This window comes from Lissotriton vulgaris, unplaced genomic scaffold (genome assembly GCF_964263255.1).
Source record: "Lissotriton vulgaris unplaced genomic scaffold, aLisVul1.2 SCAFFOLD_431, whole genome shotgun sequence".
Classification (NCBI taxonomy): Eukaryota; Metazoa; Chordata; class Amphibia; order Caudata; family Salamandridae; genus Lissotriton; species Lissotriton vulgaris.
This window is the reverse complement of record NW_028241894.1, coordinates 385,250-399,796: the sequence shown is the minus strand read 5'-3', so window position 1 is coordinate 399,796 and position 14,547 is coordinate 385,250. Positions and strand designations below refer to the sequence as shown.

Genomic DNA, 14,547 nt, shown 5'->3' with positions numbered 1-14,547 from the left:
GCTAAAGGATACAAACTAAGAGAAGCCTCTGGATTGCAGAGGCAGACTTCAAATTACCCAGTATATCCTGATACAATGTGGAAGGACCCAGCTGCCATCAGGCAGCCCTGTCTTCAGCTTCTTGGTCACTGCCCTATAGAGCGGGTCAAAACTGGTTTTCCCTCCTATTGTGGCTGGAGCCTGACTGTCAAGGAAAGCCCGGGTGAAGAACAGGAGAATCTTTCCCATCTTTGAGCCAAAAGCGATAAAGCTTAATAAACCTTTTGTTCTTCCAACTGTTCCTGTACTCCCATAAAGCTATTCTCTGCTGAGTGGTCAGCAGTTAACACCAACTGCCCTTTCCTGGGCCCAGAGGCGAGTCAATGTCCTCTGAGCCAGAGTCAGTAATTCTCCCAGTGAAAGATATGTATTCTATCTCTCCTAGTGTGAGGGGTGGCAGTTCCGCTTACAATGCCACTCTTTAAATGCTTATACCTTACATATGTTATATATGTTATGCTCATGTTTATGTTATGCATATGTTTATACAGATATTTGTCATTCTATTACTGTAAAGCGCTCTGCTACCTCCGGGTCTTGACAGCGCTATAGAAAACTTCCTAAATAAATAAATAAATAAATAAATAAATAAATAAATAAAATAAACTAGCTTTCCTTCCTACTTTGACTGGAGACTGGCTGCCTGGGAGGGGCATAGGAATGAAAAGTAGAAGCCCTCGTGGTATCTTCAAGTCAAGAGCAGAAATGCTGAAGCTGCCCGCTGGAATACCAACTGCTCCTGTCCACTCCCAGATACCTAATCCCTGCTATGAGGTCAGTGGTCAACACACATTGACCTTTCCTGATCTCAGAGGCATGCCATTGTCTTATGAGTCAGGCTTGTTATCTATTGCAGCCAAGGATGATTTTCCTGCTCTGGAGGTGTGATGTGTTACAGTATTGGTTTTAGGCCAGTTTTGGCTCAGTAAGCCTAAAGTGCATTTTTACAAAGTTATTCTTCAGCTTAAGTTATAATAAAATTGATTTCACCATTAAATCAGATTTTAAAAACTGAGCAGGGAATAACTTTGAAGCATTATTTAAGTCCTTTCCTACGCACAGGTGAAAAAAAGATTTAATTTCACCTAGGCCTTTTAGGGGAAAGTCTAGCCAGGCCTACACAGTGAAATAGCTTTGGGATTTATTTCACTGCGAGGCACACTAAGTCCCATACGTAGTGTGCTCTTTTTTATGTATTAACCATGCACAAAAGGTTAATTTGCTACAGCTACCATCAGTTATCATTCCTGAATCTCCATTAAATTCCATCTAATAATCTTTCATAAGAACTTAATGAAAGCTTCATGCACACCCTCTCAAAATGTAAGAATCACTTCTAAGTAAGTGCCATTGCGGCACTCTTGGACATCTCTTAATCAAGATACTATGACAGACACACCCTGTAACAAACTCCATACATCATGACCTGTGTGACACATCACGCATATGAAACAACATTTAGTCCAGCTAAAGCATCATCCCAACAAAGCGATCCTCACTGAGCTTTCTTTCTGACAGAAACAGCTTGTCAGCTCACCAGTCAATATGCATGTCTACAGTGTCCTCAACATATTAACATACCTACACCAGACTCTTTTAATAGCTGGGCATGACCATCAATATGGTGTAGTAAAAAAAGAACAGGGAGGTGTTTAAACTCGAGTAACACCAAGCTCAGTAACTTCAAGACTACAATATATTCGGTCACTAGTCATCTATTGACAACTTTGGGAGAAATTGATAGATGTAAACAAGCATTTGCAATGCAATAGGTCTCGCATTTACGCAAGTTTAAGCTATTGGCATTGTAAATGACAATGTCTTTTATTTATGCTTTAAAAACGAACAAAAATAAAAGTCATTGTCATTTGCAATGTCAATAGCTCAAACCTGTAAATGCAAGACCTATTGCATTGCAAATGCTTGTTGTAAAACAGCTTTCTGCACGAGTTTTATACAGCAACGGCGTGTCCCTTGTATAGGTTTATGCTGAAATTAACCCCAGTCTGTCTGTCATGCGCTGTGATGAATAAAGATTTACTTGGCCTCTTATTCGATATAGATTTGTTTCTGGGCAGAGCCCGAAAAAACGGAAACAATTTTTCAATTAAAAATTAACAACTGGACCAGTTGCACCGGCCTTGCTGCAGTGCTCATAACGTTCCCAGGTCCCTCATTCAGAGTGATTTATAGAAACATTCCCAAATGAGATACTTCGCTTAATCATGCAAATATGTGGCTGGTGTTTAATACCAGGGCCGCGTTGTGTGAAAAGGAAAGCACAATTAGCTGTCAAACACCCGAGGTCTATGGTTGGCACATTAACTGAAGAAATGCGCTAGCAAAAACAAGAAACACAATACCCAAACATTCAAGAGCTCATCCTGGAGCTTGACCTCGGAAGTGGTGCTGCATTGAGGGGTGAGGCCACTTCGCTGGTGGGAGATGGGGAGGGACCAGGAAAGAACGTATAATGTGCTAATAAATATTCCAATTCTGTCACTTTTTTTATACCGGGATGGTGGGGGGGATATACGATCCCAGCTCTTGAGAACTACTGTACTTGCCTTTTTTTAAAATTAAATATTAGCAAAAAGTAAGGCTGCTACTCTATAGTTTTGTGGTTCCTTTTTAAGAGGAGTTCCGCTGTGTGTCTTATGGCAGCAAGCCACGGACCGCAAAATTAAAATAATGCTAGCCCCACGTACTAAGTAAAGAAAACAACGATGGCTCAGAAATTAGCAACATTATATAAAGGGCTCCCGGTTTTATGGTATTTATTTTCTTCGCATTTCTGTCTGTATTTATCCATATTTATTTCTTAGCCTCCTTATTGGTATTTATCCATATTTAGTTTGTGTTTTGAGGATAAATGAAGCTGTAAAATGGTATTTTCCACATTTATTAAACTCTTGAATGTGCACTCATACATGGCTGTCTATCGCGATTTAGCAAATTAAGCAGCCACGTATAACAAAACACTACACTCACAGGTATATATTAGCATTATGCTACAAATATCTATCTAGAAATCTGCTTTCTGTGCCCAGATTCAAAAAGGTGAAGTGGGGAGGAAGAGCCTTTTCCTCCTTGCCCCTAAACTATGGAACTCTCTCCCCCCTGAACTTTCCAGTCAACCCTCATTGGAGATCTTTCGCAAACTCTTAAAGAACTGGCTTTTTTCTCAGGCCTATAAATCCTGAACTATTTTCCTTTTCTGACTCTCTATGTTTTTCTGTTTGCTGCCCCTTGACGCCTCTGGGCTAAGTTTGCGCAATACAAGACCCCCATTCATTCATTCATTCATTCATATATGTTAATATATGACTGTATTTAAGGAAATCGCATTCGTGTTTTTTAATTCTCCATGCTGTCTATCTGCTCAGCTGTTGCCTGAAATCACAAAAGGCAAGATGGAGAGTCTCACAACAAGCACCATTTTCTGTTTTTTCTCACTTTTTAAAATAAATACAGAGAGGAAACACATTTTTTTTCTGTCTGTATTTACCTGGAAAAATCTGTAAAAACGGAAAACCGGAAGCCTTAATTATATATGTTACCCCTAAGTAAGTCCAGATGTTACTGCTGGTGCCCAGTACATTCTTCGCGAGCCAGCGGAAACCGGAGCCTTTGACCTCGCTACACATTAAAGTTATCTCGGATTTGTGGAAGTCTGCAGCTGGTTGAGGCCTTTTGAGGCCGTGGTATTAGAATACTTAGCTGCCTCGCATACCACTTCTGCTCTTCAAACGCCGGCCGGCCGGCCTGGCTTTGCAAAGACAAGAACTGTCCTCTCTGTGATTCATTAACGGGCCTGTAATGCTTATTGGCAGAATGTTCATTAAAAAAGTTTTTGAAGAAGGGTTAATTACATTTCATTAAACGGCAACCCGCCCTGGGCTATTGTTAAAAAAATGCAAAAGTTCCAGGGCGTACTTTAAGACTCATTTCAACATGTCACATAAAACGTGTTCATCTAAATTCCGTTCATTAAACTTTAGGCAAAATACCCTTTATTGGGTTAATTAACATTCCACGCCTACTATATGAAGTCGTGTGGGCCGCAGATTGGCCCAAAGCCCTAACAATCATTTTCAAAAAATACAGCTTATTGTGTTTAATTAGTAACCTGATTCACGACGAGGAATGCAGCTGCCACCCTGCTCGCCGCTGCTCGCTCCCGAGAGCAAAACGACGTGGGAGTGAGCATTAAAAAAGAAGATAAGACATGCACCCGCCTTTAGCCACTTGTGTGCTTTCATTAGTTAAAGACACACGCAAAAGCCAATCCTACGTGTGGGGGGAGTCAGACCCACACAGAGTAGTTTATAGTGCTTACAAGAAGCCTCGCAGAGCAGAGCATGCGCACTGGCTTAGGCTCGACCTAAAAAAGAAGAGTAATTTTTTATCAATTGTTTATTTACAATTTCTCTATCCAGTTATGCCACCAAAGAATGTGCCCGGTGACAACATGAACTTAACAGATATCTCTGTACACTTCATTTAAAATACGTCATCATACATTTATTATAGTAAATCCCTGGGATATGCGACATTCCAGTTGGCAGTGACACCTTGTAAAGACAGTTCTGAATTTGTTTAAAGACTTGTACTGGAGATGAGTACTGAACTCTTTGGTTGGTTTCCGGTTTCACATTTACTCTGATCTTATAAATCAACCATTAAGAACTTTCATCTCTTGCTATATATTAGTGATGCAGATAAAAGATACCCTCCTTTTTTATACATATGAGCTAGTCAGTAATCGGACTCTCATATGTCACGTTATGGATTTTGATTCATGGTTCAAACTTCAACAAAGTGGTTGCAACTTCTGGTATTCTGCTTTCATACTGATAAGTCTGACCTAACTATATATTTTAGTTAGTTTAAACAACTAGAACCTGTCTTTCCTTTTGATTGCAGGAACAATCTGTATTTTTCCAAATTGACTCCTGCGTCTGCACAAACTACTCAATTATTTGGGGCTTAATGTTTATAGCTGCAGAACTCCTGACCAGAAACAAAACCCCCTTCAAAGGGTATCAGTATATTGCTTTCTCTGTGGAACTGGTTCCTTTTTCAAATCCTTGCAACTTAAAAATATTTCCAGGAAAGGATGTTTCTATGCATAGTTTATCTTTGAATGAGTATGTACTCTGGTTTGACATCGTTAACATACTCTGTCATCCTGCAAACATTAGTAGGAAATGGAGACATTTACCTGCAAACTGACGGTCCCCATTTCCTCTGGTACCGAACTTTGTTACTATTTTGCCATTGGCCTGGAAGATGAATACGCAGCATGCTTTGTTATCCACAACAATGATATGCCCATTGCGATCCACCGAAACACCTTTGGGTCCCATCAGTTTTCCAGATCCAATCTTAGTCTGTTGGAAGGAAAAGTAATGGATTATTGCATGATGGAAGAAAACATAGGACCAGGCAGGTCTTCTACAGTGCTTGAAACTCATGCTGGTATTTTAAAAAAAGTCTTTTTTTAAAGAAATAAAAATACAAAAAGGTTGTTGCTCAAGATTCTAATTATTGCTTGGTGGGCAGATGCCTACCTATCATTGGTGCAACAAGTGCCTTGGTACTGTGGCCCAGGGGCATAAAAGGTCCACTATACCCCGATTATGTAGGACTGTTAATTCCGTGATGGGAGGCATTTTCTTTCCTCACATTAGGGTCAATAGTACTCTTGCTATACCACCCTTTCAGTGAGAGGGGATAGTCAAGAACTCCTCGCAAATGAGGGGGTTATTCTGCTTCTTGCCCAACCCAGAAGATTTAGATGTATTCTTTCATAAAGCACAAACATGCCAACTTTTGACAGCTTCAGGATATTTGGCACCAGCACATACATCACAAATATACTTCTGAAATAAACTATGTTAGAAGAAGAAACTTCAATGCAATTTGTTTTATTTTATTAGAGAGTTCATTTAGAACAGATCAGGCACTGACACACAATGTTACAGAATGTGTGTGAGGGTGTTTACATGGTGCAGGGATGCACATATAATGAAGTTCAATACAAAAAGGGGGAATTGGGTAGGAGGGGTCGGTGAAAGATTAGCTTGTGTGGTTGTTTTTAAGGGTGAGTTACTGATGTCATTAGGAAGAAATTGAAGAGGTGGTGTTTGAGTTCCTTACTGGATTGTAGCAGAGAAGAGGAGAGTCAGCATTGTTGGAGGAGATTGTTCGAGTGTCACAATGTATGGAGGACTTTCTTTCAGTGGCCACATCTTTTTCTGTATCTCACGTCTTTTCATGTATGTGGTACATGTTGAATGAAGGCCAGCAAGAGATATCGTTTGCATAGAAATATCATTTACTGTTTATGACCGAAATATTAATATATTTTCAGTGCACGAGCACCATTTTTTCATGTGAAATTCTAATCTATAATAATTTGTCCAACTTGTGAAAGTCTAGTAGAAGACCATACATCAAATCCACACCTCTAGTGGAGGCACTCTTTTCTCCGATGCTCGCAAAACCATGTACATCTACAGGGGCGGCCAGCAAATCTCGCGGGTTGGGGGGCTCGCGTGCGAGGGAGTTCGTACGAAGGGGAAGGAGGGCCGCGGGCTGCATTAAAAAACAAAACATTTTCCTTGCTGCCACCGGGTCCTGCGTCTTCTTTCCTGCTCGCCTGTGTCGGACCACAGGTCGGAACAGGAAGCAGGCAGACAGGCTCCCACCCCTAAGCCAATCACAAGGCTGCAATGCAGCATTGTGATTGATCTGAGCACTGTGACACAGCACTCAGCCAGGTGCTTGAGGGGTGGGCATCTTCTCCATGCAGGCTGTAATGCAACCTGCATGGAGAACAGGGAAGTGTGCATGACTGTTTTGGGTGGCCCGAGAGGGCCGACCAAACAGGCATTTCGCACAGGAGTATTCTACCACTCCTTCCCTCCTCTGCAGCCCCGCACCACTCCTCACGCGCGCTGCCACAGCAGGAGGAGAAAATAAAATGATAACAGTCAATTATCATCATTTTATTTTTTTTCTTTCTTTTGCTGCTTTCTGGCAGTGGGGCAATGCTCCTCTCTGCCTTAGTGGAGGAACTGCTACTGTAAATGTATATGTTTGTTAAAAACAATTTGTGAATAGGTCGACAAATGATCCATCCTCTCAATTTGGTTTTTTTTTAGGCCAGGAAGCATGTCAGGAGGTATGACTTGCTATTTAAGACTTAGCAGGACTGGGGGAGCGATACTCCAAACCTGATTGCACTGAGTCCCTCTCAAGGAATTAAAAGCTCCTTGCAGAGTGCTTGAACTGTCTGGTGTGAGGCTCCGCGTGTGCGGAGAACACACCACACAAACAAACTACATTTTCCAGAAGTCCCTAAACTCTCACATAGTCTAGAGATGGCAGCCACCATCTTAGATATCAGAGTATAACTTCTGGTTTACATATATGTACACATGATTATATGGTATTCATAGCTCTTGTAAGTAAAATAAGAATTGTTAAAGTAGCAGTCCCAGAATACTAATGCTTGCTTATTACTTATTACAATGGTGCAAGGGTCAAGTTGCGCAGCTTGAGGAAGTTATCTTACTAATATTATGGGAAAGGTCACTAAATTAAGCAACAAACATCCAAAAGTAGATCCCTGCATACCACTTGTGATTGATAACTATTGATTGTTCTGACTAATAAGCGGGATAGTCAGATACCCCACGTTATTATGTAGGGCTAATGATGAAGATTAATATTGCTTAAGCTTGCTCTCTCTTGGCTGTTTCAGCTACCTGCAACACTATGAACCCATTATTAAACTTTGATATGAGAAACCATACATGTAAATTCTGGATCACAAAGTCAGAATCTATGTGTTTTTTAGTCTATTTGTGTGACAACTGGAAATGTATGCCCAAACACAAATGTTTCTGCATCAGTTAACTCTGCAGAGCAGTGCTTCCCTCAGATCTATCTGTACCTCTCCTTCTTGATCCTAGTTGACATGCCCACAGGCACGCCTCCTCCACGAAGACTTTTGCGCGGGTTGAAGAGTATTCATTATCTATCCCGGCTCGAACGAGCCAGCTTCATAGACTGCATCTCTGACTGGGAGAGCAGTCGCTAAAAGAATTGTGAAAAGCAGAAAAAATAGGAACACCAGTTGGCCTTTTACGGTGAGCATTCTTAATATTGTATACTCCCTCCAAGTATATCAGACAGTATACATATACATTATCTCTATGACTTACACATCCTAAAACACTGTGCTATGTATCCACAGGGCAACGCCAATTGATCAGAACCCAGCGTATTGCTCCTTTACTCTTAACAGTAAGCTTGACCCAGCTTATATTGCTTTAAACACAGCAAGTGACTTATTTTATTAAAATGTACACTAGTTCATTCATGTTGTAGATACAATTAAGGGACTTTCGCCCTTCCCTAACCAATCTCTGTTGGTTTCAATTCCTGAGAGGGTCCCTACTTTGCGGATCAGACCCTTCACGTACCCAGCCCCTATGTATTCCTTCTTTCTTTCATCATTAGCTTACATCTTATCCACCATCCCATTAAGTCTATTTTATCATTTCTCGCTCAGGCCTCATGTTATTACCATCCTGATGAGATCCATGTATTCATTTATGGGTCAAAACGCCGTCGACACATGTACAACGACAGACTGTTTTCTATAATTGTGATACATTGATTAATACCCTTTATCTGTCATTGTCTTTGATAAAAAGTAACTAGAACAAAAAAGACCTAGACTTTATAGGCACTTATAAATTTACATTTGTTTGGGGTATACCATTTGTTGCATTATCTTTGCAAACCTTCCTCCCCTTCCATTAATTAATGGGGTAGTTGGTATGTCCTAGGATTGTGCCTCCTTTAAACAATCGCCTGGTTACCAATAAATACAAATCAGTTGTGGGACAACACATAACACACACACTTTAGTGTCAAATAGTGATGTGCAAAAACGAAAAAAAGTGTGTGGGAGCAAGATGGCACCTCACGGGCGCACCACCAACGGGAACCTGGCAGGTACTCACCAGGATAGCCCTGTTCTCATCATTGGCACCATCAAGCTCGAAAAAAAAAGTGTCCAGAAACTCAAAGAGAAGAGTTTTGTGAAAAGATGCAGTGAAAACAGACAAAGAGGTGACCAATAAAGTGTCAAACAACATGTAAAAACACACACACCAACACAGATATGCAATTTTATTCTGTCTCTTGTGTTGGGTATGGGGTTAAAAAAGAAGAAAGTAGTCGTGGTTATCAACTATCCAACCAATACTACTTTACTTGCCGACATGTTTCATTGCCAATCGAATTTTTGGCAATTTCTTCAGGGCGTCATGTATATTAAAGCCACTGCATATGGACAGATTAGTCTTCACAACCTCATGCGGCCAAAGGTGGTCGTACCAGCCGAGGAGGTGTAGAATTCATAAAATCAAACCGCAATAAAGTCGGTTATTCTTTCTTCCCCTTCAAATTTCAAATTGGTGGAAGGTACCTGTCTTAAAAAGTAACCAATATTCCGTTGATGCTCACATTTTCCTTCACTGTGTTTTCCTTCTTCGGTTTTGTTTTTTCTTTACACCTGGGGTCTATTCATTTTTTCTCCTCTTTTCGTTTCTTTTTAAGGAATGTCCTATCACTCACAAAGTGTTTTTGATGAATATCTTGAAATAACATGTTTGGTTTTCAATAAAACTGGATGTGCTTCTATATTTTCTACAATCTTCAATTAAATATCAATGTTGATTACATTTAGAATGTTGGCATAAAGATTGATTCTACACAGAAAGGTCTGTACAAATATAGATTGTTCTCTGAAATGAACTTGTTCCAAGGATCACTTGATACCCATGTTCACATGGGCATAAAGGTTGCTTTTGTTTTAGCACAATTGGAAATTTAGCAAACATGTGCTGGTGTTTCAGCAGACATGGTTGACACTCAGGGCAGTGGATTATAAAAATGATGTGAACAACCACAAAGCTGTAACTTTGTGGTTTTTCACGCATTTGCAATGCCACACTTTTCTGCACTTCTAAAGGGGAGCCTAATTTGACAAGGCATCAGTGGTGCAGTAGCATAACAAAGTGCATAGAAAACTCTATTTTTGCACTGAGTGCAGGTGAAGGGGCTTATTCTCATGGAAAATTATTTTCAACATTTAAAGGTGACCGGCAAAAATAACTGAGGATTTTCTGCAATGTGTGCAACCTGGCCACATAATTGGAGCAAACAGATGTATGCTAAGGAAACCAACAAAAAAAATAGTTTTCAGTTGCCAACACCGCAAAGTTTTGTAAATATGATGGCCATTTTGCAAGCAGTCTAAAGTTAAAACTGAGGTTTGTGAAGCTTTATAAATCAAATTAATAAAAAAAGTAAATGTTGGATATCTCTGCCAACTGTATACGTTCACCTACGACTGTAGTAATTTCCAGTTCTATGTGCATCTAATCTGGCCTCTTCAGATATGCTGCAATCACCTTAACCGCATCGCTGCGGCGGCTTTTCCCGCTGTGTGCGGCAATTTACGAAAAGCCGCGTTACGTGACGAGCTCAGCTCGTCATCCGCACACGACTACCGTGGCGGATGACGAGCTGAGCTCGTCATCAGCAGCGAAGCGGCTAAAATAGTTGTTAATGACATCTGTGTGTGTTAGCTTAATGTAATATTCATTTCGTTTAATGTTAGACTGTAAATGATTCTCAGTCCTCAATTTTCGCTGAGGGGTAATTGGTTCACTGCCTGAAAGGTGGATCCCCAGGCAGTTCTTGATGCTGGCACCTTATATTTCTGATAATTGACAATTCTTTAAAAATATATATTTTTTTGTCAAAATTAGTTTTGAGAATCAATGCAGTCTAAGCCAAATGCCCAATGTTTATCCTAAATGAATTCTCTCAGTTGGTCTAATCATGTTACCTAAGGTGTAAATGCTGTCAATTACCAACTATTTCACCTCATAAGAAATTACGCCTCCAATGATACCACACATTTGCCAAGGCACCAATCAAATTACAGTCTGTACTTTAATGCAATGGTCTCCAGACACCATGCATTCGTCCATAATACCCACATCCTAAAAGCAATAAATTAGCTCTAATAGAAAGGGTGCTAGGATTTCTCACAAATTCATCTTTATCGCCCCAAAATGTTCTGCACCAAACCCATTGAGTATAAATAAGTGTAAAAGTTTCGAAAATCAGAGCAAAAAAATGAGGAATCTAATATCAGGCAGCTAACATTCAAGGTTATATAACTAGCAGACTAACTTAGATATTCAGCATATTGGTTCCTAAGTGGAAGGCTTCATTTCTGAGAAACAAATAGCCAACTTTCAGAGTGAAGTGGCGAGCTTGAAGCTACACAACCCTTTGCTTTTTACAGACCGAATTGGATCACTTCCTAGGCCGCATACATAGGTGTCTAGTTATAAATAAAATTCAGTGTGCGATAGGGAAGCACTTTCCTGCGTTTTCAGAAGTTCTAAAATAATTAAACAAACCTATACATACAGTCAGCAATGTGTGTATCCCTACCTTAAACTTCCCATCTGCTGAGAAAATGCTGACCCACTTGTTGTCATAATCCGCAATGATGATGTCGCCGCTTGGGTGCACGGCCACTCCTGTTGGACGCTGAAGCTGCCCTGGTGACCTCCCTCTGATGCCAAAGCGGCTTCTGAATTGCCCGTCATTGGAAAATATCTACAGAAAAATAATTATCCATGACTGTATTTAATTATATAGCTTGCTTTAAATGAAGAAATAAAACATATATAGAGAGGTGAAGGAGGTATATGCAACTGCCCATATAGCTGCTTCGAAAGTTCAATCTTATTGGGTAGGGAAATAAATGAATGGCGTATCAGGGTACTTAACCTTAGAGGGACTTCTGTTGCTTTAACCATCACTGGGTTTACAGTTGCTGGGTACAATAATGGGCTACAGACCTGCACATCTGTAGCAACTGAAAATTAAAAATTAATGCTGCACTCAACTCAATTGTGATTATGCGATCAAGACGTTTAGGTCAATAAATTAAGTTTTCTTTTATTGTGCATCAACAGTCAAAATATCACACAGTAGTCTCATTAGTAATGTTGCAATAATAGGTTGCGTTTTCTAGATAGCTTCAGCATAATGAGCCCGTAGGAAAATCAGTACTCCTCGATAATCGTAGATAGGCAGAAGGTGCATTTTGTCACAGTGGATTATGAAGAGTGTGGCTAGTGGAAAAAAAGCCTGCACGTGCTTTGTTCCTCCTGAAACTTTTTCAATACTGAGGGTGTGCTACCAAAATCTGTAGTTAACTCAATGGAAGACATGAGTTCCTTGAGTAATGTTGCCTAAATCATAAACATCTTCAAGAAGTGGAGGTGAAAATCTCAAGAATAAACATAACAATGTAAATCTTTTTGGATGAGTCCTATGAAGAAAGTTTAATGTCATGTGATTATACAGTCAGACCGTGTGGCGCTAAGTCGGATTTAACCAGACTGGTCTTAAAGCATTAGGAGGTGTATCTGAGTGCTACCTTAGTCTTAATTTTCATTGCTTTAAATGAAGGTGTGTTGCCCTTTTTGAAAGATTGGGAGTAAGGCATGGATTAGGTTAATGTAAGGAAAGGCTCCAGTTATGTTGTAATTTATGTAAGGTTCAAACAAGCACCAGTGAAGGAATATGCGCTTCCTATTAAAGGTCAAATACACTTTTTTGTCCAATATTACTGAAGATTGAGTTACAAAAAATCCTACGTTTCCGTACAGGGGACGCATTACACATGCAGCGCATTTTCCTTCATTGCGCCAGGCGCACCTCTAAAAAAAGGTGCTCCCGGTACAATGAAGGAAATTATGGGGAATGCGCTGCCCCCAGGGCAGCAGCGAACTCGTGCTGCCCTGGGGACAGCACATTCACGTGAAAAATGGAGCGACTGCTTTAAACCCGCTCCGTGCTTCACTGTGCAGGCGGCAACCCTGGGGAATAGAGATCTCCTTGCAGGCGGGTACAGTCAGTGGCTGCACCAGCCTGCAAGTGAATGTCTGGAGGGTTCATAGGATGCCCTTTGCCCCCTGCAGAGGGCTGCTGTCAGGAGGCGCACTGACAATGTGCCACCTTTTATGTGGGGCACTCTCATGTGCACCACCGGAGGGATTCTTTGCCTCTGCGCCCACGTTGGCAATACAGCACAGGTGCAGAGGCAAATTGATTCCCTCATTTGCATGCGGCACACCCTCATGTAAATGAGGAAACACCCCTTGATGATAGCACTGGCACTTTAAGTGCACCAAAGCTATTGGTATTACAGAAGGGGCCACAAAAACGTCTGTGATTGTGTGCAAAATTTAGAGCACAGCCTAAGAGGTGTTTTTTTATGTCAACTTAAAGTGACTTTTTTGTAATTTGTTGTACAGTCTTTGTTTATTGTTTGATTTGAATGTTTTATGTAACACCATACAGTAGCATACTTTTGTACAAAAGAGTCGATAAATACAACCTGATATGTTAAAATAAAAATTTATTAAATTTGAATTTCAATCAATGATTGAGGTAATAATTTTGATGGAACAGCAGTGCACAGATCTATTCTCGCATTTCAGCCTGTGTTGTGTTTTTGCAGTAAAAAGGACTAGGCAGCTGAAACAAACAGCTTCTAGCAGCCCTAGAAATACACATGTACCATATAACGTCCCATAGAACAGATAAACAAGATAAACCATTTACCATGAGCAAACACTCAGTTATACCCTGAATTTCGGAAAAATCCTATGGTAAATGCAATGATTATTGTGAAGAATCTTATGTGGGTCAAGTATACTCTACCATACTACAGCGTGCACGCCAACCCAAATTGTTAAAGTTTGATGGAGTCTCATGGCATGCAGATGGGGGTGTTAGTGTAGGCAGACTTGCTGTGGCAAGAGCCAGTTCAAAAATGCTGCACAGTAAATGCTGGTGATGGTGAGGCAGCCTGTGCTCCAGACCGGTGGCAGATGGCAGCAAAGGCCTGGGATTAAAAAACCATGAGATGGATGACAGGAGGCTAGAAAGAAGGTTCCTGCAGCCAACAGGAATACGGTGCTGTATCACAGTATTGCGGGTAAAATATGAATCTAAAATGTATAAGGCAAATGTTGGAAAGTGGGTTATTAGTAGATGGAGCTATGCACCTTCAGCTAGTAATAATACCACAATCACTAATAAGGTCCAGTAAAGTCTCAATAAATTATTGTTTGCTCATCCCTTGGTAGACTGGCCAGTCAGCAGTCAGGCATAACATAGGAGACATGTGTGTAAAGCATTTAATATTATCATAACAAAAAATAAGATACAACCCAATAAAAATCCATCTCCAATTTACCGAAATAGAGAATATTTGTACCTTTAAAATGACATCAAAATAACAAAACTCTAATGTAGGGAACTGGAGATATGAATTTGTAAAGATTTAGTTAAAACAACTGTGTTCCTGGGCCAAAAAGCTTAATCTCC

The 14,547-nt window shown here is 40.4% G+C and overlaps 1 protein-coding gene across 2 annotated transcripts in view; it reads right to left on the bottom strand.

Moving 5' to 3' along the window:
- LOC147669865 (tripartite motif-containing protein 2) overlaps positions 1 to 14,547 on the bottom strand; it is a 286,411-nt gene that overhangs the window by 61,451 nt on the left and 210,413 nt on the right. For both annotated transcript variants that reach the window (XM_086948191.1, XM_086948190.1), the window contains exons 8-9: positions 11,593 to 11,760; positions 5,264 to 5,432 (exon numbers count right to left, since the gene is read on the bottom strand). In XM_086948191.1, the coding sequence (XP_086804317.1) occupies positions 5,264 to 5,432; positions 11,593 to 11,760 (337 nt within the window). The remainder of the gene's footprint in view (positions 1 to 5,263; positions 5,433 to 11,592; positions 11,761 to 14,547) is intronic.